The sequence below is a fragment of the Acanthaster planci genome, linkage group LG10, assembly GCF_054643075.1.
Source record: "Acanthaster planci isolate LZ-2023a linkage group LG10, COTS_SCS, whole genome shotgun sequence".
NCBI lineage: Eukaryota > Metazoa > Echinodermata > Asteroidea > Valvatida > Acanthasteridae > Acanthaster > Acanthaster planci.
This window is the reverse complement of record NC_141786.1, coordinates 12,615,240-12,638,236: the sequence shown is the minus strand read 5'-3', so window position 1 is coordinate 12,638,236 and position 22,997 is coordinate 12,615,240. Positions and strand designations below refer to the sequence as shown.

At 45.8% G+C, this 22,997-nt stretch overlaps 7 protein-coding genes across 7 annotated transcripts; all 7 read left to right on the top strand.

The window, feature by feature from the left end:
- Positions 1–4,100: 4,100 nt before the first annotated feature.
- On the top strand, positions 4,101–7,617 carry LOC147797812 (paraneoplastic antigen Ma2-like). Its single transcript, XM_087142812.1, has 2 exons — positions 4,101–4,350; positions 4,952–7,617. The coding sequence occupies exon 2, from the start codon at positions 5,845–5,847 to the stop codon at positions 7,093–7,095; it is 1,251 nt and encodes a 416-aa protein (XP_086998938.1). The 5' UTR covers positions 4,101–4,350; positions 4,952–5,844; the 3' UTR covers positions 7,096–7,617.
- Positions 7,618–8,522: 905 nt separating this feature from the next.
- LOC147797811 (paraneoplastic antigen Ma2-like) lies at positions 8,523–11,849 on the top strand. Its single transcript, XM_087142247.1, has 2 exons — positions 8,523–8,772; positions 9,374–11,849. Exon 2 carries the CDS (start codon positions 10,267–10,269, stop codon positions 11,515–11,517), a length of 1,251 nt encoding a protein of 416 aa, XP_086998373.1. The 5' UTR covers positions 8,523–8,772; positions 9,374–10,266; the 3' UTR covers positions 11,518–11,849.
- A 216-nt stretch (positions 11,850–12,065) lies between these two features.
- Positions 12,066–14,054, top strand: LOC147797810 (paraneoplastic antigen Ma2-like). The gene has a single exon (XM_087142246.1). The coding sequence runs from the start codon at positions 12,472–12,474 to the stop codon at positions 13,720–13,722; it is 1,251 nt and encodes a 416-aa protein (XP_086998372.1). The 5' UTR covers positions 12,066–12,471; the 3' UTR covers positions 13,723–14,054.
- Positions 14,055–14,270: 216 nt separating this feature from the next.
- LOC147797809 (paraneoplastic antigen Ma2-like) lies at positions 14,271–16,548 on the top strand. Its single transcript, XM_087142244.1, has one exon. It carries the CDS (start codon positions 14,677–14,679, stop codon positions 15,925–15,927), a length of 1,251 nt encoding a protein of 416 aa, XP_086998370.1. The 5' UTR covers positions 14,271–14,676; the 3' UTR covers positions 15,928–16,548.
- A 138-nt stretch (positions 16,549–16,686) lies between these two features.
- Positions 16,687–18,464, top strand: LOC147797808 (paraneoplastic antigen Ma2-like). The gene has a single exon (XM_087142245.1). It carries the CDS (start codon positions 16,882–16,884, stop codon positions 18,130–18,132), a length of 1,251 nt encoding a protein of 416 aa, XP_086998371.1. The 5' UTR covers positions 16,687–16,881; the 3' UTR covers positions 18,133–18,464.
- Positions 18,465–18,680: 216 nt separating this feature from the next.
- On the top strand, positions 18,681–20,669 carry LOC147797807 (paraneoplastic antigen Ma2-like). The gene has a single exon (XM_087142243.1). The coding sequence runs from the start codon at positions 19,087–19,089 to the stop codon at positions 20,335–20,337; it is 1,251 nt and encodes a 416-aa protein (XP_086998369.1). The 5' UTR covers positions 18,681–19,086; the 3' UTR covers positions 20,338–20,669.
- Positions 20,670–20,885: 216 nt separating this feature from the next.
- LOC147797806 (paraneoplastic antigen Ma3 homolog) lies at positions 20,886–22,542 on the top strand. The gene has a single exon (XM_087142242.1). It carries the CDS (start codon positions 21,292–21,294, stop codon positions 22,540–22,542), a length of 1,251 nt encoding a protein of 416 aa, XP_086998368.1. The 5' UTR covers positions 20,886–21,291.
- Positions 22,543–22,997: the final 455 nt, after the last annotated feature.

The following is a 22,997-nucleotide window of genomic DNA, read 5'->3' as shown; positions in this document are numbered from 1 at the left end:
CGCATCAATTTGGAATGATCAATATATTGCACGGGGCGTGGCGAGTCGCCGAACAGGGATTCATCATACACGACATTGTACCCATGATTGACGAAGTGACGTCAGTAGGAGGAGCGGTAAAACTGGTGACCAATTTTCTAAGCCACCTCAATCATTACGAGGTCTTTATGGATGATGACGATTGGTGGGGTGATTACCACCGACAGATACCAGGTGACGACGAACAGCCCAACCTCAACTTTCAGGCGAGTGAACTACTTCGCAGAAGCCAGATGAAACTCCCACAGGTCACCAAAGACGTAGACCTATACGTCAAAAACTACATGTACGTACATACCATCAAAGACATTGACGCGGGGGTGTTGGGTGAGATTGAAAAATAGGCAGTAGTCAATCTCAGGCGTGGTCATACCAAATACTTTAACCAAGACGTGTCAACACCCCTGACGCACAAATGGGTTAACCCCAACCCTGGCTATTGGCCCACGGCCCTTCCAAAGACGTTTATGCAAATGGAAGCAGCTTTAAAAGCGACCAACGTGGACGAGTTTGTCCGCAGAACACTCCACAGCGCTGAACTGTATGGAGACGATCTCAGTAATTTCCTGCCCAACTATAGACTGCATACAAGATGGATACCGGGGAGAGCCAACCCGGGGTTGCTGTACGTCAAACCCGCCGGCGCCGACGGAGAAGAATGGACCGTCGAAAAATTTCAGGGCAAGGGACTGGCCAGCTTCAAGGGACCCATAATGAAGGGGAGTCCGGAAGTCTTGATGAAACTGCCAGTGTATCTCGACGCCAGCGACAACCCAATACCTATTTTGTGCAAGCTCCAGATCACTTACTGGGTGAAGATAGAGACCATGGCTCACGGTCAGGACATCAACGATTGGATGGCTCCTCACTTTGGGGTGAGCAGGAACACCGAGGACAGTCAGGGGCAACAAACGATGACGGGTACTATTCCGACCGCGGAGCAGCAGCTAGCCGGATCGGTGAACATGGTTCGGGGAGGAGAACTCAACAAGAACAGCCTCGACGACCTGGTAGATTCAAAAGTTTTTTAGGAGATTACTTTACCCGGAATGCAATACGAAAAAGGTCAATAACCGAGAGAAGATCTACTAAATTATTATATAGATTCAAGAGTTTTTTAGGAGATTACTCTACCCAGAATGCACTGCGATAGAAGTCAATGACCTAGAATAAATCTACAAAATTATTGTAAATATACAAGGAGTTTTACTTTACTTTACCCAGAATGCAATTGTAACCAAAAGTAATAAAAGCATATACCTATGCAAGAATATATAGCTATGATTATCCGTCTTACGGTCCGTTTAGACGTCCTGTAGATTTTATGATGTCAGACTCGCAGTTGCCATGGCAACGCGTCTGAGCATGCGCCATTGTGACGACACAATCACTCTGTGACGTCATCAACACGATCAGCCAACTTGTGGTCTAGTTTCCTGACTCTTCTTCTTTTCTCTCAATACAACTGCGGTTAAAAAATAGAACTGTTACACAGAAGCACCGAATCGGTAGAGAGCAGTTCCCTTCCAGATACTATTCCGGTAGGGGATATCAGCCCGCCTACAACACCTGTACTGGTAGAAGAAACATTTGATCCACCCACTCCCCACTACTCACCGGCAGAAATCATAGAGACGTACACCCTATGATTTCTGCCGGTACCGGAAGCCAAGCCTTAAGCGCAACCAATACCAGGACACTTTAAAAATTAAAATAAAATAAAACAAAATTGACTTCTTGGTCAGTTGCATGGTTGCTCAGAAGAGCTCTTGACTTCTAAAAACCCAGGGTTTGAGTCTACATGTACATGCAGTTATATGGGAGGGGGTAGTCTCCAAGAGGATGTTCGAGATTTACCTTCTAACTTAAGCTTTTAAGTGTCCGCTGAACTGATCAAGCTTACGATCATAATGATAAATGCCCCTGGCCCTCGTAGGAAAACAATACGCTGCCCCTCCGTTACTTGTTAAATGCCGATTATGGCACAATTGTGGGTGGCCCTTTAAAAAGGACCCGACCCAACGTATAATCCAAGGGGATACGAACATACCGGTGGAAGGTTTAGTTTAGCGAAATCCATTCCACCCAGTTTTTGTCTTAACGAAAACGGATGGTTGGTATTTGCCAAGTTCGGCATAACCGTACAGGGAATCGCACGTGCAATTTTTCGTTCACTTCAGTATTTCACGCAAGACGAAGACAATTTGAGTCATCACCACAACCATGAGTCCCCTTTTTGCTTACTCCAAGAAACGTGTTAGGCATCTTGAACATGGAAAGAGATTGTAGCCAGAAAAAATCGAGTTCTCTTCACCAAAGAAAGCTGTGGAGCGGAGTTCCCGCCTTGCAATTTACTTCGGACGCCTATATCACAGAACATAACCCTCAGTCGTCCCATGGGTCATTGCATATAACAACGGAGTATACTGGTATCATTAAGTCAGTATTATACCATAGTATTTAAAATGTTATGTGATTTTGGGCTCCACGGCTCTGATCTAGCGGAATCTCATCCCATCTCATCTCTCCTCCCAACTGAATTTCCATATCAATTAGCAAGGTTATATCTTTGTCGGTTGATGCCAAATTTTTGAAGGAAATTCTTTGGCACTCAAAACTTTTTCTTACAAGAATTGTCGAGGCGCACCCATGCCTAATAAGCCCTTGCTCTCTTCTACATGTTACAGATATGGATCGAATAGAACTTACCTCAATGGACAGGACCATGCACCGCCTTCAGCTGATAATAGTAACGAAACCTGACAATATTTACAAATTAGTGGAAAAACCACGACTACTCCGGCAGCAGCGAGATATGTCCGATATTTTTCTAAATTTAATTCCCCAGAAGGCTGAATATTTTTAAGGCATTACCGCATTACTGTAACTCTGTTCCCATTAAATATCTAAACTAGTGACCGATGCACTGCTGGAGTAGTTTCGGACCCATTTATTAGTCTGTTATTGGGCGTACCTCAACCAGGTCCATTGATACCTTGTTGGAGATCCTTACCATTATCCCCAAGGTGTCAACTGGTCATCAGGTGATTAGAAGAGGTACTCTTGCCAATAGAGAAGGCTAACTGCCTTCGGAAATTCGAACTGGGTGTCAACTGTGTCAATAAAACACGTGATCGAGTCAGGGCACTTGAAACCGAGATAAAGCATTCAACTCGAACAACAGAACTGCATCATACGGATGACAGGAATGATAATGATAAATAGACTGACAAAAAGGTCTTTTCTGCTAATAGAAAAAGGGTAAGTACCATTTCATCGGGTTACGTTATCCAGCTTTTGCTGGTAATGGCCGTGAGGACAAGAACTGTAAACTTTGAAAAATAAACGACAATTTATTCGCAACTGACTTGACGTGTCATACAGTCTTGATTTTCCTTAAACCGTTAAAAACTGTTACGCGACGCGGTCACACGATTTACGCGCATCGGTAGGCAATACGGGCGTAGGCAATACAGTCTTTTCAAATTCCATACGCTGTAATAATTAACTGACGTAAAAGCACATAATTAAACATGGTAACTCTGGCCTGGAGATTTTACAGAATTGTTTACTCAATTAGCGTTATGTAGAAAGTCTGTGTAGGACTGATGAAAATTAAACGGGAGTGCAAATAATCAATTATGGGCAATACATGTAAGTAACTTTTAAAATATAAGTAAAGAAAACGTGAAGGAAAACCCTGAACAGTGAACAGGTTAATATCAATGTGTACCCCAGGAAATGGCAATTTATGAAAACTGTGAGCAACAAGTAACAGGATAAGAAAAAAAGAAAACTAGAGAGAAGTGTTTGTAAACAAGTACAAACACAGCTGTTTCGGAACTGTTTTATCAACAAAATAAGTATTGTTGATCAAAGCTCTCAAACTAACCCAAATGCTGGCTTGAAAATGTGTACAAAGTCAAGGGGCTGAAATATATATTGAAAAAACCAGAGTAAATCACATGATGACGTCATCATGACGTCATTTATTTAGAATAAATTCTGTATCAAGGTCTTTGTTGGCTGTCACTTTGAAAACGATCAAACATTCGAAAGGGTTAAAAATTGTGCCTTGAAAACGGGTGTAGCCCAGCCCAAAATATACATAGCGCCCTCAAGCGACCACTGAGAGAGAGGCAGAAAAAGCTCATGGATGCAGCCATCTTTTTCCTTCGGAAAGCGACCGGCAGGAAAACAAAAGGGGCCTAAAATTGTAATTTAATGGCCAAAATCACTTCCTATATTACGCATTCCTGAGTTTAATAATCATTGCTTCCAGGGATACTGCAAGTAGCTACTGGCTCTCAGGTAAGGCCAAACTTTGATGATAGAAAAATAGTCGTTTGGGAGCCATGTGCTTGTACCATAACAGTTCAGTGCTATGCATACATTACTCAACCTAGGGGGATTTTGTCAATAAGCCTGTAATTGAAATCTGAAAGTAAAACCATCATATTTGCGAACAATATAGGTCTGTAACAGGGGGAAATTTAATATTTGTAAGCCTACTTATGGGACTTAACTATCTGGATGAGAAAACCAATAATGTTTGTGGGGGATATTTTGCATATACATGGGGACATACGTAACTCATGGGTGAATATTGTGCATTAAAGGGATACCATACCGGCAAGATCTATAATTTGCATAACGTAATACTTGTTTCTCAAATTAAGAATGTTGTGAGGAACATATCTCTTTGGAAATTTGTTGAAAATGCCAAGAGGTAATAATTCCCAAGCTGATTTACTATTAAAGTAAATATGATTACCAGTGGAATCTAGAAGTGTCTAGTGTTTGTGAACAAGCTTCACATGTTGCATGTGACAGGATATGTAATTGAGCCACCAGAAAATGTTACATGTATAAATGTTACATGTATATTAGGTTCAAATTTGTTTACTCTCAGGCCCAGTGCGCTGACCCGAGAGAAGTATTGGACAACTCCCACATTCAGCTCCTCTTCCTGAGCCCAGGTGTGCCAGACAGTACCGTGGGATTGTGCACTCGGGAGTTTTTGACCTGATTGGAGAGTTCCGTGATCAGCCCAGTGTGGACTTCTTCCTCCAAAGACGTCTATTGCATCTTCAACTCTGAACGTAGGCTTCAGACATCTGTGCTCTGCATACTGGCCCTACCTGATCAGGGAACTGAACAGTTGCAGTGCTGGTGTTGGACCAGCCAGGATCCTTTTGAATTTAAGAGAACTGACCATTTGTGGTTGAAATCCAAGATCTTGGTGAAAACTGTGTAGATCTACATATTCTATATCTTGTGTGTGTGTATCGAGCGCTCATTGTTATCTTGTTGTCATTGTTATCATTGTCATCGGTTTTACTACTGTTTGACCTTTGCTTTGTATTGTTATACATTTACAAGTGTTAATTCCAAATCTGCATAATTATAAGTGATTTACTGTTGCCAGAGGAAATCAAGGTTGAATTAAAGTGTGAAGTTTAATCTGAGAAATACTTGTCCTGGTTGTTTGGATTGTGTGGGCTACATTTTTGGCGACCTTGCCAGGACCTATTAAACCAAACCACATTTCCAAATTCAGACTAGCAGATTGAACTTGACTTTGATTCTTCCCACAATTTCACACATCAGATTCCTCCAAATTGGATCCATGTAATTTGGAGTGAAGTTGCTTTTTGTCATTCATCGTAAAGTTTTTCTTGAGAGCCAGTAGTTATGTAATTGCCGTATCCACACTACCAAACATGTACTAAATTTTCCTCTCCCATGTGATATTTGAGATAGTTGGTAGCGCGACTTTCATTAACTTTGGACAAGCGTTCAGCGATGGCGGCCGGCAGCGAGTTTCAACCGATCGGACTTGCATGGTGCAAGAAAGACGATGTACGTCCCTCCCATTCCCTTCTGCTAGTTTCAAATCCCATCGCTATCTCAACTGACTCCATATTGGTTGCACTCTGTGATGTCATCCAACATCTAACTGGTGTCTCCCGACGCGAAGAATCGGGTAAGACTCTCCTTCTTCTTGAGTTTGACCAAAATACGTCAGATGTGGTTCTTCCGCCAAGTGGTGAATTGAAGGTGACATTGTCTGGGCGAGAAGTTGTGTTTGCTGTTCATCGACTTACCAGAGTTCGAAGTGACAAAGTCACAATAGCAGACCTCAAGGCCAGGGGTTTGCTGTCGTCTACTGATAAGGATGAGAGTGCACAGCCTGCAGGAGTGGAAGGACCCACTGTGGCATTACAAGCAGCTCTCTCCAAGTGCAAGATAGCTAGTTCAAGGAGACTTGCTCCATTTTCAGGTGTTGCTACAGGGGAAACCTTTGATGCCTGGGTGGAAGTGGCACAGGGACAATTGGATGAAGAGGATGAGGAGGCTGAGAAGAAGAGGCGTATCCGGGAGGCCCTCCGGGCCCCTGCGGCCAACATCATCACAGACCTGAGGCGTGAAAATCCCCAAGCCACATCAGAGGATTATCTCCAGGCACTTGAGCTAGCATTTGGAGACACTCACACTGCAGATGAGTTGAGTATCAAGTTCCATTCTCTCCATCAGAAGCAGGGAGAGAAACCCTCCGAGTTTCTGACACGTTTGCAGGTCATCCTTCTGAAACTTACACGAAAAGGTGGTGCCCCGGCTGACAAGACAAATAAAATGCTACTTACCCAGTTCATGAAGGGGACACTGTACAACGAGATGCTCTTGGTTAATCTTCAGCTGAAAGACAAGATTGAGACTCCACCTACTTACCTGGCACTACTCAAGATGGTCCGACGAGAGGAGGCTGAGCAGGCAGAAAAGGTGTCCCTGCGAGAGCCTAAGCCGGTGCCTCAGCCTATCAAGACGGCCAAGCATGGAAAACTGAGTCAGGGAGAGTCAAAAAGAACAAACACCAAAGAATCAACGCACCAACGCCCAAATTTCTGCTTTAAGTGTGGCCAGGACGGTCACTATCGCACCAGATGTGATAACCAACCTGACCCAGAGAAAGTGAACGAGAGGTTTGTTAGCTTCTACCTGCAGGGAAACGAACGGGGGCGTCAGAAGAAGGCCGATTCGGCGCCCAAAAATTGAGGCCACCTAACAGTCGACCCGTCATCTATCAACCCAACACAGACATTCCAGAGGGGTTGGTGGGGGATCTCCATACAAGACCCTGCTACGTGGATGGCATGAGGACCGAGGCACTACTGGATAGTGGTTCACAGGTGACCCTCATATATCGAGACTTCTTTGAAAGTCTTGGTCTGCCACTCCGTCCACTGCAGGATCTTGTGTTGCTGCATGGTGGTGATGGAAAAATGCCCTATCTTGGGTGGACAGAGATTAACCTTGGATTTGATGCCACTTTTTGTGGGACGGACCGGGCCTTCCCTACCTTGGCCTTGGTTGTCCCAAATAGCAAGAATACAGCCAACTACAAGTTGATTGTGGGGACAAACAGTGGAGTATTTCGCGAGTGCTATTCCTCCCTTCAGGGTGGGCCGCAAAGGGTACCAATAGACAGAGTCTGCGAAGGTATTTATAAAGAAATCCGTGGTCTGCAGAGGATTGGATCGGAGGGGTTGATAGGCTATGTGAAATCCAGAGCTGCTGCACGCATTATTGTCCCAGCAGGATCTACACAGTATGTTGTTGGGATGACAGAAATTATAATGATAAATAGACTAACAAAAAGGTCTTTTCTGCTAATAGAAATGGGTAAGTACCATTTCATCGGGTTACGTTATCCATCTTTTGCTGGCAATGGCCATGAGGACAAAAACTGTAAACTTTAAAAAATAAACAACAAATTATTTGCATCTGACTTGACGTGTCATACAGTCTTGATTTTCCTTAAACAGTTAAAAACTGTTACGCGACGCGGTCACACGATTAACACGCATCGGTAGGCAATACGGGCGTAGGCAATACAGTCTTTTCAAATTCCATACGCTGTAATAATTAACTGACGTAAAAGCACATAATTAAACATGGTAACTCTGGCCTGGAGATTTTACAGAATTGTTTACTCAATTAGCGTTATGTAGAAAGTCTGTGTAGGACTGATGAAAATTAAACGGGAGTGCAAATAATCAATTATGGGCAATACATGTAAGTAACTTTTAAAATATAAGTAAAGAAAACGTGAAGGAAAACCCTGAACAGTGAACAGGTTAATATCAATGTGTACCCCAGGAAATGGCAATTTATGAAAACTGTGAGCAACAAGTAACAGGATAAGAAAAAAAGAAAACTAGAGAGAAGTGTTTGTAAACAATTACAAACACAGCTGTTTCGGAACTGTTTTATCAACAAAATAAGTATTGTTGATCAAAGCTCTCAAACTAACCCAAATGCTGGCTTGAAAATGTGTACAAAGTCAAGGGGCTGAAATATATATTGAAAAAACCAGAGTAAATCACATGATGACGTCATCATGACGTCATTTATTTAGAATAAATTCTGTATCAAGGTCTTTGTTGGCTGTCACTTTGAAAACGATCAAACATTCGAAAGGGTTAAAAATTGTGCCTTGAAAACGGGTGTAGCCCAGCCCAAAATATACATAGCGCCCTCAAGCGACCACTGAGAGAGAGGCAGAAAAAGCTCATGGATGCAGCCATCTTTTTCCTTCGGAAAGCGACCGGCAGGAAAACAAAAGGGGCCTAAAATTGTAATTTAATGGCCAAAATCACTTCCTATATTACGCATTCCTGAGTTTAATAATCATTGCTTCCAGGGATACTGCAAGTAGCTACTGGCTCTCAGGTAAGGCCAAACTTTGATGATAGAAAAATAGTCGTTTGGGAGCCATGTGCTTGTACCATAACAGTTCAGTGCTATGCATACATTACTCAACCTAGGGGGATTTTGTCAATAAGCCTGTAATTGAAATCTGAAAGTAAAACCATCATATTTGCGAACAATATAGGTCTGTAACAGGGGGAAATTTAATATTTGTAAGCCTACTTATGGGACTTAACTATCTGGATGAGAAAACCAATAATGTTTGTGGGGGATATTTTGCATATACATGGGGACATACGTAACTCATGGGTGAATATTGTGCATTAAAGGGATACCATACCGGCAAGATCTATAATTTGCATAACGTAATACTTGTTTCTCAAATTAAGAATGTTGTGAGGAACATATCTCTTTGGAAATTTGTTGAAAATGCCAAGAGGTAATAATTCCCAAGCTGATTTACTATTAAAGTAAATATGATTACCAGTGGAATCTAGAAGTGTCTAGTGTTTGTGAACAAGCTTCACATGTTGCATGTGACAGGATATGTAATTGAGCCACCAGAAAATGTTACATGTATAAATGTTACATGTATATTAGGTTCAAATTTGTTTACTCTCAGGCCCAGTGCGCTGACCCGAGAGAAGTATTGGACAACTCCCACATTCAGCTCCTCTTCCTGAGCCCAGGTGTGCCAGACAGTACCGTGGGATTGTGCACTCGGGAGTTTTTGACCTGATTGGAGAGTTCCGTGATCAGCCCAGTGTGGACTTCTTCCTCCAAAGACGTCTATTGCATCTTCAACTCTGAACGTAGGCTTCAGACATCTGTGCTCTGCATACTGGCCCTACCTGATCAGGGAACTGAACAGTTGCAGTGCTGGTGTTGGACCAGCCAGGATCCTTTTGAATTTAAGAGAACTGACCATTTGTGGTTGAAATCCAAGATCTTGGTGAAAACTGTGTAGATCTACATATTCTATATCTTGTGTGTGTGTATCGAGCGCTCATTGTTATCTTGTTGTCATTGTTATCATTGTCATCGGTTTTACTACTGTTTGACCTTTGCTTTGTATTGTTATACATTTACAAGTGTTAATTCCAAATCTGCATAATTATAAGTGATTTACTGTTGCCAGAGGAAATCAAGGTTGAATTAAAGTGTGAAGTTTAATCTGAGAAATACTTGTCCTGGTTGTTTGGATTGTGTGGGCTACATTTTTGGCGACCTTGCCAGGACCTATTAAACCAAACCACATTTCCAAATTCAGACTAGCAGATTGAACTTGACTTTGATTCTTCCCACAATTTCACACATCAGATTCCTCCAAATTGGATCCATGTAATTTGGAGTGAAGTTGCTTTTTGTCATTCATCGTAAAGTTTTTCTTGAGAGCCAGTAGTTATGTAATTGCCGTATCCACACTACCAAACATGTACTAAATTTTCCTCTCCCATGTGATATTTGAGATAGTTGGTAGCGCGACTTTCATTAACTTTGGACAAGCGTTCAGCGATGGCGGCCGGCAGCGAGTTTCAACCGATCGGACTTGCATGGTGCAAGAAAGACGATGTACGTCCCTCCCATTCCCTTCTGCTAGTTTCAAATCCCATCGCTATCTCAACTGACTCCATATTGGTTGCACTCTGTGATGTCATCCAACATCTAACTGGTGTCTCCCGACGCGAAGAATCGGGTAAGACTCTCCTTCTTCTTGAGTTTGACCAAAATACGTCAGATGTGGTTCTTCCGCCAAGTGGTGAATTGAAGGTGACATTGTCTGGGCGAGAAGTTGTGTTTGCTGTTCATCGACTTACCAGAGTTCGAAGTGACAAAGTCACAATAGCAGACCTCAAGGCCAGGGGTTTGCTGTCGTCTACTGATAAGGATGAGAGTGCACAGCCTGCAGGAGTGGAAGGACCCACTGTGGCATTACAAGCAGCTCTCTCCAAGTGCAAGATAGCTAGTTCAAGGAGACTTGCTCCATTTTCAGGTGTTGCTACAGGGGAAACCTTTGATGCCTGGGTGGAAGTGGCACAGGGACAATTGGATGAAGAGGATGAGGAGGCTGAGAAGAAGAGGCGTATCCGGGAGGCCCTCCGGGCCCCTGCGGCCAACATCATCACAGACCTGAGGCGTGAAAATCCCCAAGCCACATCAGAGGATTATCTCCAGGCACTTGAGCTAGCATTTGGAGACACTCACACTGCAGATGAGTTGAGTATCAAGTTCCATTCTCTCCATCAGAAGCAGGGAGAGAAACCCTCCGAGTTTCTGACACGTTTGCAGGTCATCCTTCTGAAACTTACACGAAAAGGTGGTGCCCCGGCTGACAAGACAAATAAAATGCTACTTACCCAGTTCATGAAGGGGACACTGTACAACGAGATGCTCTTGGTTAATCTTCAGCTGAAAGACAAGATTGAGACTCCACCTACTTACCTGGCACTACTCAAGATGGTCCGACGAGAGGAGGCTGAGCAGGCAGAAAAGGTGTCCCTGCGAGAGCCTAAGCCGGTGCCTCAGCCTATCAAGACGGCCAAGCATGGAAAACTGAGTCAGGGAGAGTCGAAAAGAACAAACACCAAAGAATCAACGCACCAACGCCCAAATTTCTGCTTTAAGTGTGGCCAGGACGGTCACTATCGCACCAGATGTGATAACCAACCTGACCCAGAGAAAGTGAACGAGAGGTTTGTTAGCTTCTACCTGCAGGGAAACGAACGGGGGCGTCAGAAGAAGGCCGATTCGGCGCCCAAAAATTGAGGCCACCTAACAGTCGACCCGTCATCTATCAACCCAACACAGACATTCCAGAGGGGTTGGTGGGGGATCTCCATACAAGACCCTGCTACGTGGATGGCATGAGGACCGAGGCACTACTGGATAGTGGTTCACAGGTGACCCTCATATATCGAGACTTCTTTGAAAGTCTTGGTCTGCCACTCCGTCCACTGCAGGATCTTGTGTTGCTGCATGGTGGTGATGGAAAAATGCCCTATCTTGGGTGGACAGAGATTAACCTTGGATTTGATGCCACTTTTTGTGGGACGGACCGGGCCTTCCCTACCTTGGCCTTGGTTGTCCCAAATAGCAAGAATACACCCAACTACAAGTTGATTGTGGGGACAAACAGTGGAGTATTTCGCGAGTGCTATTCCTCCCTTCAGGGTGGGCCGCAAAGGGTACCAATAGACAGAGTCTGCGAAGGTATTTATAAAGAAATCCGTGGTCTGCAGAGGATTGGATCGGAGGGGTTGATAGGCTATGTGAAATCCAGAGCTGCTGCACGCATGATTGTCCCAGCAAATCTGCATAATTATAAGTGATTTACTGTTGCCAGAGGAAATCAAGGTTGAATTAAAGTGTGAAGTTTAATCTGAGAAATACTTGTCCTGGTTGTTTGGATTGTGTGGGCTACATTTTTGGCGACCTTGCCAGGACCTATTAAACCAAACCACATTTCCAAATTCAGACTAGCAGATTGAACTTGACTTTGATTCTTCCCACAATTTCACACATCAGATTCCTCCAAATTGGATCCATGTAATTTGGAGTGAAGTTGCTTTTTGTCATTCATCGTAAAGTTTTTCTTGAGAGCCAGTAGTTATGTAATTGCCGTATCCACACTACCAAACATGTACTAAATTTTCCTCTCCCATGTGATATTTGAGATAGTTGGTAGCGCGACTTTCATTAACTTTGGACAAGCGTTCAGCGATGGCGGCCGGCAGCGAGTTTCAACCGATCGGACTTGCATGGTGCAAGAAAGACGATGTACGTCCCTCCCATTCCCTTCTGCTAGTTTCAAATCCCATCGCTATCTCAACTGACTCCATATTGGTTGCACTCTGTGATGTCATCCAACATCTAACTGGTGTCTCCCGACGCGAAGAATCGGGTAAGACTCTCCTTCTTCTTGAGTTTGACCAAAATACGTCAGATGTGGTTCTTCCGCCAAGTGGTGAATTGAAGGTGACATTGTCTGGGCGAGAAGTTGTGTTTGCTGTTCATCGACTTACCAGAGTTCGAAGTGACAAAGTCACAATAGCAGACCTCAAGGCCAGGGGTTTGCTGTCGTCTACTGATAAGGATGAGAGTGCACAGCCTGCAGGAGTGGAAGGACCCACTGTGGCATTACAAGCAGCTCTCTCCAAGTGCAAGATAGCTAGTTCAAGGAGACTTGCTCCATTTTCAGGTGTTGCTACAGGGGAAACCTTTGATGCCTGGGTGGAAGTGGCACAGGGACAATTGGATGAAGAGGATGAGGAGGCTGAGAAGAAGAGGCGTATCCGGGAGGCCCTCCGGGCCCCTGCGGCCAACATCATCACAGACCTGAGGCGTGAAAATCCCCAAGCCACATCAGAGGATTATCTCCAGGCACTTGAGCTAGCATTTGGAGACACTCACACTGCAGATGAGTTGAGTATCAAGTTCCATTCTCTCCATCAGAAGCAGGGAGAGAAACCCTCCGAGTTTCTGACACGTTTGCAGGTCATCCTTCTGAAACTTACACGAAAAGGTGGTGCCCCGGCTGACAAGACAAATAAAATGCTACTTACCCAGTTCATGAAGGGGACACTGTACAACGAGATGCTCTTGGTTAATCTTCAGCTGAAAGACAAGATTGAGACTCCACCTACTTACCTGGCACTACTCAAGATGGTCCGACGAGAGGAGGCTGAGCAGGCAGAAAAGGTGTCCCTGCGAGAGCCTAAGCCGGTGCCTCAGCCTATCAAGACGGCCAAGCATGGAAAACTGAGTCAGGGAGAGTCGAAAAGAACAAACACCAAAGAATCAACGCACCAACGCCCAAATTTCTGCTTTAAGTGTGGCCAGGACGGTCACTATCGCACCAGATGTGATAACCAACCTGACCCAGAGAAAGTGAACGAGAGGTTTGTTAGCTTCTACCTGCAGGGAAACGAACGGGGGCGTCAGAAGAAGGCCGATTCGGCGCCCAAAAATTGAGGCCACCTAACAGTCGACCCGTCATCTATCAACCCAACACAGACATTCCAGAGGGGTTGGTGGGGGATCTCCATACAAGACCCTGCTACGTGGATGGCATGAGGACCGAGGCACTACTGGATAGTGGTTCACAGGTGACCCTCATATATCGAGACTTCTTTGAAAGTCTTGGTCTGCCACTCCGTCCACTGCAGGATCTTGTGTTGCTGCATGGTGGTGATGGAAAAATGCCCTATCTTGGGTGGACAGAGATTAACCTTGGATTTGATGCCACTTTTTGTGGGACGGACCGGGCCTTCCCTACCTTGGCCTTGGTTGTCCCAAATAGCAAGAATACACCCAACTACAAGTTGATTGTGGGGACAAACAGTGGAGTATTTCGCGAGTGCTATTCCTCCCTTCAGGGTGGGCCGCAAAGGGTACCAATAGACAGAGTCTGCGAAGGTATTTATAAAGAAATCCGTGGTCTGCAGAGGATTGGATCGGAGGGGTTGATAGGCTATGTGAAATCCAGAGCTGCTGCACGCATGATTGTCCCAGCAAATCTGCATAATTATAAGTGATTTACTGTTGCCAGAGGAAATCAAGGTTGAATTAAAGTGTGAAGTTTAATCTGAGAAATACTTGTCCTGGTTGTTTGGATTGTGTGGGCTACATTTTTGGCGACCTTGCCAGGACCTATTAAACCAAACCACATTTCCAAATTCAGACTAGCAGATTGAACTTGACTTTGATTCTTCCCACAATTTCACACATCAGATTCCTCCAAATTGGATCCATGTAATTTGGAGTGAAGTTGCTTTTTGTCATTCATCGTAAAGTTTTTCTTGAGAGCCAGTAGTTATGTAATTGCCGTATCCACACTACCAAACATGTACTAAATTTTCCTCTCCCATGTGATATTTGAGATAGTTGGTAGCGCGACTTTCATTAACTTTGGACAAGCGTTCAGCGATGGCGGCCGGCAGCGAGTTTCAACCGATCGGACTTGCATGGTGCAAGAAAGACGATGTACGTCCCTCCCATTCCCTTCTGCTAGTTTCAAATCCCATCGCTATCTCAACTGACTCCATATTGGTTGCACTCTGTGATGTCATCCAACATCTAACTGGTGTCTCCCGACGCGAAGAATCGGGTAAGACTCTCCTTCTTCTTGAGTTTGACCAAAATACGTCAGATGTGGTTCTTCCGCCAAGTGGTGAATTGAAGGTGACATTGTCTGGGCGAGAAGTTGTGTTTGCTGTTCATCGACTTACCAGAGTTCGAAGTGACAAAGTCACAATAGCAGACCTCAAGGCCAGGGGTTTGCTGTCGTCTACTGATAAGGATGAGAGTGCACAGCCTGCAGGAGTGGAAGGACCCACTGTGGCATTACAAGCAGCTCTCTCCAAGTGCAAGATAGCTAGTTCAAGGAGACTTGCTCCATTTTCAGGTGTTGCTACAGGGGAAACCTTTGATGCCTGGGTGGAAGTGGCACAGGGACAATTGGATGAAGAGGATGAGGAGGCTGAGAAGAAGAGGCGTATCCGGGAGGCCCTCCGGGCCCCTGCGGCCAACATCATCACAGACCTGAGGCGTGAAAATCCCCAAGCCACATCAGAGGATTATCTCCAGGCACTTGAGCTAGCATTTGGAGACACTCACACTGCAGATGAGTTGAGTATCAAGTTCCATTCTCTCCATCAGAAGCAGGGAGAGAAACCCTCCGAGTTTCTGACACGTTTGCAGGTCATCCTTCTGAAACTTACACGAAAAGGTGGTGCCCCGGCTGACAAGACAAATAAAATGCTACTTACCCAGTTCATGAAGGGGACACTGTACAACGAGATGCTCTTGGTTAATCTTCAGCTGAAAGACAAGATTGAGACTCCACCTACTTACCTGGCACTACTCAAGATGGTCCGACGAGAGGAGGCTGAGCAGGCAGAAAAGGTGTCCCTGCGAGAGCCTAAGCCGGTGCCTCAGCCTATCAAGACGGCCAAGCATGGAAAACTGAGTCAGGGAGAGTCGAAAAGAACAAACACCAAAGAATCAACGCACCAACGCCCAAATTTCTGCTTTAAGTGTGGCCAGGACGGTCACTATCGCACCAGATGTGATAACCAACCTGACCCAGAGAAAGTGAACGAGAGGTTTGTTAGCTTCTACCTGCAGGGAAACGAACGGGGGCGTCAGAAGAAGGCCGATTCGGCGCCCAAAAATTGAGGCCACCTAACAGTCGACCCGTCATCTATCAACCCAACACAGACATTCCAGAGGGGTTGGTGGGGGATCTCCATACAAGACCCTGCTACGTGGATGGCATGAGGACCGAGGCACTACTGGATAGTGGTTCACAGGTGACCCTCATATATCGAGACTTCTTTGAAAGTCTTGGTCTGCCACTCCGTCCACTGCAGGATCTTGTGTTGCTGCATGGTGGTGATGGAAAAATGCCCTATCTTGGGTGGACAGAGATTAACCTTGGATTTGATGCCACTTTTTGTGGGACGGACCGGGCCTTCCCTACCTTGGCCTTGGTTGTCCCAAATAGCAAGAATACAGCCAACTACAAGTTGATTGTGGGGACAAACAGTGGAGTATTTCGCGAGTGCTATTCCTCCCTTCAGGGTGGGCCGCAAAGGGTACCAATAGACAGAGTCTGCGAAGGTATTTATAAAGAAATCCGTGGTCTGCAGAGGATTGGATCGGAGGGGTTGATAGGCTATGTGAAATCCAGAGCTGCTGCACGCATGATTGTCCCAGCAAATCTGCATAATTATAAGTGATTTACTGTTGCCAGAGGAAATCAAGGTTGAATTAAAGTGTGAAGTTTAATCTGAGAAATACTTGTCCTGGTTGTTTGGATTGTGTGGGCTACATTTTTGGCGACCTTGCCAGGACCTATTAAACCAAACCACATTTCCAAATTCAGACTAGCAGATTGAACTTGACTTTGATTCTTCCCACAATTTCACACATCAGATTCCTCCAAATTGGATCCATGTAATTTGGAGTGAAGTTGCTTTTTGTCATTCATCGTAAAGTTTTTCTTGAGAGCCAGTAGTTATGTAATTGCCGTATCCACACTACCAAACATGTACTAAATTTTCCTCTCCCATGTGATATTTGAGATAGTTGGTAGCGCGACTTTCATTAACTTTGGACAAGCGTTCAGCGATGGCGGCCGGCAGCGAGTTTCAACCGATCGGACTTGCATGGTGCAAGAAAGACGATGTACGTCCCTCCCATTCCCTTCTGCTAGTTTCAAATCCCATCGCTATCTCAACTGACTCCATATTGGTTGCACTCTGTGATGTCATCCAACATCTAACTGGTGTCTCCCGACGCGAAGAATCGGGTAAGACTCTCCTTCTTCTTGAGTTTGACCAAAATACGTCAGATGTGGTTCTTCCGCCAAGTGGTGAATTGAAGGTGACATTGTCTGGGCGAGAAGTTGTGTTTGCTGTTCATCGACTTACCAGAGTTCGAAGTGACAAAGTCACAATAGCAGACCTCAAGGCCAGGGGTTTGCTGTCGTCTACTGATAAGGATGAGAGTGCACAGCCTGCAGGAGTGGAAGGACCCACTGTGGCATTACAAGCAGCTCTCTCCAAGTGCAAGATAGCTAGTTCAAGGAGACTTGCTCCATTTTCAGGTGTTGCTACAGGGGAAACCTTTGATGCCTGGGTGGAAGTGGCACAGGGACAATTGGATGAAGAGGATGAGGAGGCTGAGAAGAAGAGGCGTATCCGGGAGGCCCTCCGGGCCCCTGCGGCCAACATCATCACAGACCTGAGGCGTGAAAATCCCCAAGCCACATCAGAGGATTATCTCCAGGCACTTGAGCTAGCATTTGGAGACACTCACACTGCAGATGAGTTGAGTATCAAGTTCCATTCTCTCCATCAGAAGCAGGGAGAGAAACCCTCCGAGTTTCTGACACGTTTGCAGGTCATCCTTCTGAAACTTACACGAAAAGGTGGTGCCCCGGCTGACAAGACAAATAAAATGCTACTTACCCAGTTCATGAAGGGGACACTGTACAACGAGATGCTCTTGGTTAATCTTCAGCTGAAAGACAAGATTGAGACTCCACCTACTTACCTGGCACTACTCAAGATGGTCCGACGAGAGGAGGCTGAGCAGGCAGAAAAGGTGTCCCTGCGAGAGCCTAAGCCGGTGCCTCAGCCTATCAAGACGGCCAAGCATGGAAAACTGAGTCAGGGAGAGTCGAAAAGAACAAACACCAAAGAATCAACGCACCAACGCCCAAATTTCTGCTTTAAGTGTGGCCAGGACGGTCACTATCGCACCAGATGTGATAACCAACCTGACCCAGAGAAAGTGAACGAGAGGTTTGTTAGCTTCTACCTGCAGGGAAACGAACGGGGGCGTCAGAAGAAGGCCGATTCGGCGCCCAAAAATTGAGGCCACCTAACAGTCGACCCGTCATCTATCAACCCAACACAGACATTCCAGAGGGGTTGGTGGGGGATCTCCATACAAGACCCTGCTACGTGGATGGCATGAGGACCGAGGCACTACTGGATAGTGGTTCACAGGTGACCCTCATATATCGAGACTTCTTTGAAAGTCTTGGTCTGCCACTCCGTCCACTGCAGGATCTTGTGTTGCTGCATGGTGGTGATGGAAAAATGCCCTATCTTGGGTGGACAGAGATTAACCTTGGATTTGATGCCACTTTTTGTGGGACGGACCGGGCCTTCCCTACCTTGGCCTTGGTTGTCCCAAATAGCAAGAATACACCCAACTACAAGTTGATTGTGGGGACAAACAGTGGAGTATTTCGCGAGTGCTATTCCTCCCTTCAGGGTGGGCCGCAAAGGGTACCAATAGACAGAGTCTGCGAAGGTATTTATAAAGAAATCCGTGGTCTGCAGAGGATTGGATCGGAGGGGTTGATAGGCTATGTGAAATCCAGAGCTGCTGCACGCATGATTGTCCCAGCAAATCTGCATAATTATAAGTGATTTACTGTTGCCAGAGGAAATCAAGGTTGAATTAAAGTGTGAAGTTTAATCTGAGAAATACTTGTCCTGGTTGTTTGGATTGTGTGGGCTACATTTTTGGCGACCTTGCCAGGACCTATTAAACCAAACCACATTTCCAAATTCAGACTAGCAGATTGAACTTGACTTTGATTCTTCCCACAATTTCACACATCAGATTCCTCCAAATTGGATCCATGTAATTTGGAGTGAAGTTGCTTTTTGTCATTCATCGTAAAGTTTTTCTTGAGAGCCAGTAGTTATGTAATTGCCGTATCCACACTACCAAACATGTACTAAATTTTCCTCTCCCATGTGATATTTGAGATAGTTGGTAGCGCGACTTTCATTAACTTTGGACAAGCGTTCAGCGATGGCGGCCGGCAGCGAGTTTCAACCGATCGGACTTGCATGGTGCAAGAAAGACGATGTACGTCCCTCCCATTCCCTTCTGCTAGTTTCAAATCCCATCGCTATCTCAACTGACTCCATATTGGTTGCACTCTGTGATGTCATCCAACATCTAACTGGTGTCTCCCGACGCGAAGAATCGGGTAAGACTCTCCTTCTTCTTGAGTTTGACCAAAATACGTCAGATGTGGTTCTTCCGCCAAGTGGTGAATTGAAGGTGACATTGTCTGGGCGAGAAGTTGTGTTTGCTGTTCATCGACTTACCAGAGTTCGAAGTGACAAAGTCACAATAGCAGACCTCAAGGCCAGGGGTTTGCTGTCGTCTACTGATAAGGATGAGAGTGCACAGCCTGCAGGAGTGGAAGGACCCACTGTGGCATTACAAGCAGCTCTCTCCAAGTGCAAGATAGCTAGTTCAAGGAGACTTGCTCCATTTTCAGGTGTTGCTACAGGGGAAACCTTTGATGCCTGGGTGGAAGTGGCACAGGGACAATTGGATGAAGAGGATGAGGAGGCTGAGAAGAAGAGGCGTATCCGGGAGGCCCTCCGGGCCCCTGCGGCCAACATCATCACAGACCTGAGGCGTGAAAATCCCCAAGCCACATCAGAGGATTATCTCCAGGCACTTGAGCTAGCATTTGGAGACACTCACACTGCAGATGAGTTGAGTATCAAGTTCCATTCTCTCCATCAGAAGCAGGGAGAGAAACCCTCCGAGTTTCTGACACGTTTGCAGGTCATCCTTCTGAAACTTACACGAAAAGGTGGTGCCCCGGCTGACAAGACAAATAAAATGCTACTTACCCAGTTCATGAAGGGGACACTGTACAACGAGATGCTCTTGGTTAATCTTCAGCTGAAAGACAAGATTGAGACTCCACCTACTTACCTGGCACTACTCAAGATGGTCCGACGAGAGGAGGCTGAGCAGGCAGAAAAGGTGTCCCTGCGAGAGCCTAAGCCGGTGCCTCAGCCTATCAAGACGGCCAAGCATGGAAAACTGAGTCAGGGAGAGTCGAAAAGAACAAACACCAAAGAATCAACGCACCAACGCCCAAATTTCTGCTTTAAGTGTGGCCAGGACGGTCACTATCGCACCAGATGTGATAACCAACCTGACCCAGAGAAAGTGAACGAGAGGTTTGTTAGCTTCTACCTGCAGGGAAACGAACGGGGGCGTCAGAAGAAGGCCGATTCGGCGCCCAAAAATTGAGGCCACCTAACAGTCGACCCGTCATCTATCAACCCAACACAGACATTCCAGAGGGGTTGGTGGGGGATCTCCATACAAGACCCTGCTACGTGGATGGCATGAGGACCGAGGCACTACTGGATAGTGGTTCACAGGTGACCCTCATATATCGAGACTTCTTTGAAAGTCTTGGTCTGCCACTCCGTCCACTGCAGGATCTTGTGTTGCTGCATGGTGGTGATGGAAAAATGCCCTATCTTGGGTGGACAGAGATTAACCTTGGATTTGATGCCACTTTTTGTGGGACGGACCGGGCCTTCCCTACCTTGGCCTTGGTTGTCCCAAATAGCAAGAATACACCCAACTACAAGTTGATTGTGGGGACAAACAGTGGAGTATTTCGCGAGTGCTATTCCTCCCTTCAGGGTGGGCCGCAAAGGGTACCAATAGACAGAGTCTGCGAAGGTATTTATAAAGAAATCCGTGGTCTGCAGAGGATTGGATCGGAGGGGTTGATAGGCTATGTGAAATCCAGAGCTGCTGCACGCATGATTGTCCCAGCAAATCTGCATAATTATAAGTGATTTACTGTTGCCAGAGGAAATCAAGGTTGAATTAAAGTGTGAAGTTTAATCTGAGAAATACTTGTCCTGGTTGTTTGGATTGTGTGGGCTACATTTTTGGCGACCTTGCCAGGACCTATTAAACCAAACCACATTTCCAAATTCAGACTAGCAGATTGAACTTGACTTTGATTCTTCCCACAATTTCACACATCAGATTCCTCCAAATTGGATCCATGTAATTTGGAGTGAAGTTGCTTTTTGTCATTCATCGTAAAGTTTTTCTTGAGAGCCAGTAGTTATGTAATTGCCGTATCCACACTACCAAACATGTACTAAATTTTCCTCTCCCATGTGATATTTGAGATAGTTGGTAGCGCGACTTTCATTAACTTTGGACAAGCGTTCAGCGATGGCGGCCGGCAGCGAGTTTCAACCGATCGGACTTGCATGGTGCAAGAAAGACGATGTACGTCCCTCCCATTCCCTTCTGCTAGTTTCAAATCCCATCGCTATCTCAACTGACTCCATATTGGTTGCACTCTGTGATGTCATCCAACATCTAACTGGTGTCTCCCGACGCGAAGAATCGGGTAAGACTCTCCTTCTTCTTGAGTTTGACCAAAATACGTCAGATGTGGTTCTTCCGCCAAGTGGTGAATTGAAGGTGACATTGTCTGGGCGAGAAGTTGTGTTTGCTGTTCATCGACTTACCAGAGTTCGAAGTGACAAAGTCACAATAGCAGACCTCAAGGCCAGGGGTTTGCTGTCGTCTACTGATAAGGATAAGAGTGCACAGCCTGCAGGAGTGGAAGGACCCACTGTGGCATTACAAGCAGCTCTCTCCAAGTGCAAGATAGCTAGTTCAAGGAGACTTGCTCCATTTTCAGGTGTTGCTACAGGGGAAACCTTTGATGCCTGGGTGGAAGTGGCACAGGGACAATTGGATGAAGAGGATGAGGAGGCTGAGAAGAAGAGGCGTATCCGGGAGGCCCTCCGGGCCCCTGCGGCCAACATCATCACAGACCTGAGGCGTGAAAATCCCCAAGCCACATCAGAGGATTATCTCCAGGCACTTGAGCTAGCATTTGGAGACACTCACACTGCAGATGAGTTGAGTATCAAGTTCCATTCTCTCCATCAGAAGCAGGGAGAGAAACCCTCCGAGTTTCTGACACGTTTGCAGGTCATCCTTCTGAAACTTACACGAAAAGGTGGTGCCCCGGCTGACAAGACAAATAAAATGCTACTTACCCAGTTCATGAAGGGGACACTGTACAACGAGATGCTCTTGGTTAATCTTCAGCTGAAAGACAAGATTGAGACTCCACCTACTTACCTGGCACTACTCAAGATGGTCCGACGAGAGGAGGCTGAGCAGGCAGAAAAGGTGTCCCTGCGAGAGCCTAAGCCGGTGCCTCAGCCTATCAAGACGGCCAAGCATGGAAAACTGAGTCAGGGAGAGTCGAAAAGAACAAACACCAAAGAATCAACGCACCAACGCCCAAATTTCTGCTTTAAGTGTGGCCAGGACGGTCACTATCGCACCAGATGTGATAACCAACCTGACCCAGAGAAAGTGAACGAGAGGTTTGTTAGCTTCTACCTGCAGGGAAACGAACGGGGGCGTCAGAAGAAGGCCGATTCGGCGCCCAAAAATTGAGGCCACCTAACAGTCGACCCGTCATCTATCAACCCAACACAGACATTCCAGAGGGGTTGGTGGGGGATCTCCATACAAGACCCTGCTACGTGGATGGCATGAGGACCGAGGCACTACTGGATAGTGGTTCACAGGTGACCCTCATATATCGAGACTTCTTTGAAAGTCTTGGTCTGCCACTCCGTCCACTGCAGGATCTTGTGTTGCTGCATGGTGGTGATGGAAAAATGCCCTATCTTGGGTGGACAGAGATTAACCTTGGATTTGATGCCACTTTTTGTGGGACGGACCGGGCCTTCCCTACCTTGGCCTTGGTTGTCCCAAATAGCAAGAATACAGCCAACTACAAGTTGATTGTGGGGACAAACAGTGGAGTATTTCGCGAGTGCTATTCCTCCCTTCAGGGTGGGCCGCAAAGGGTACCAATAGACAGAGTCTGCGAAGGTATTTATAAA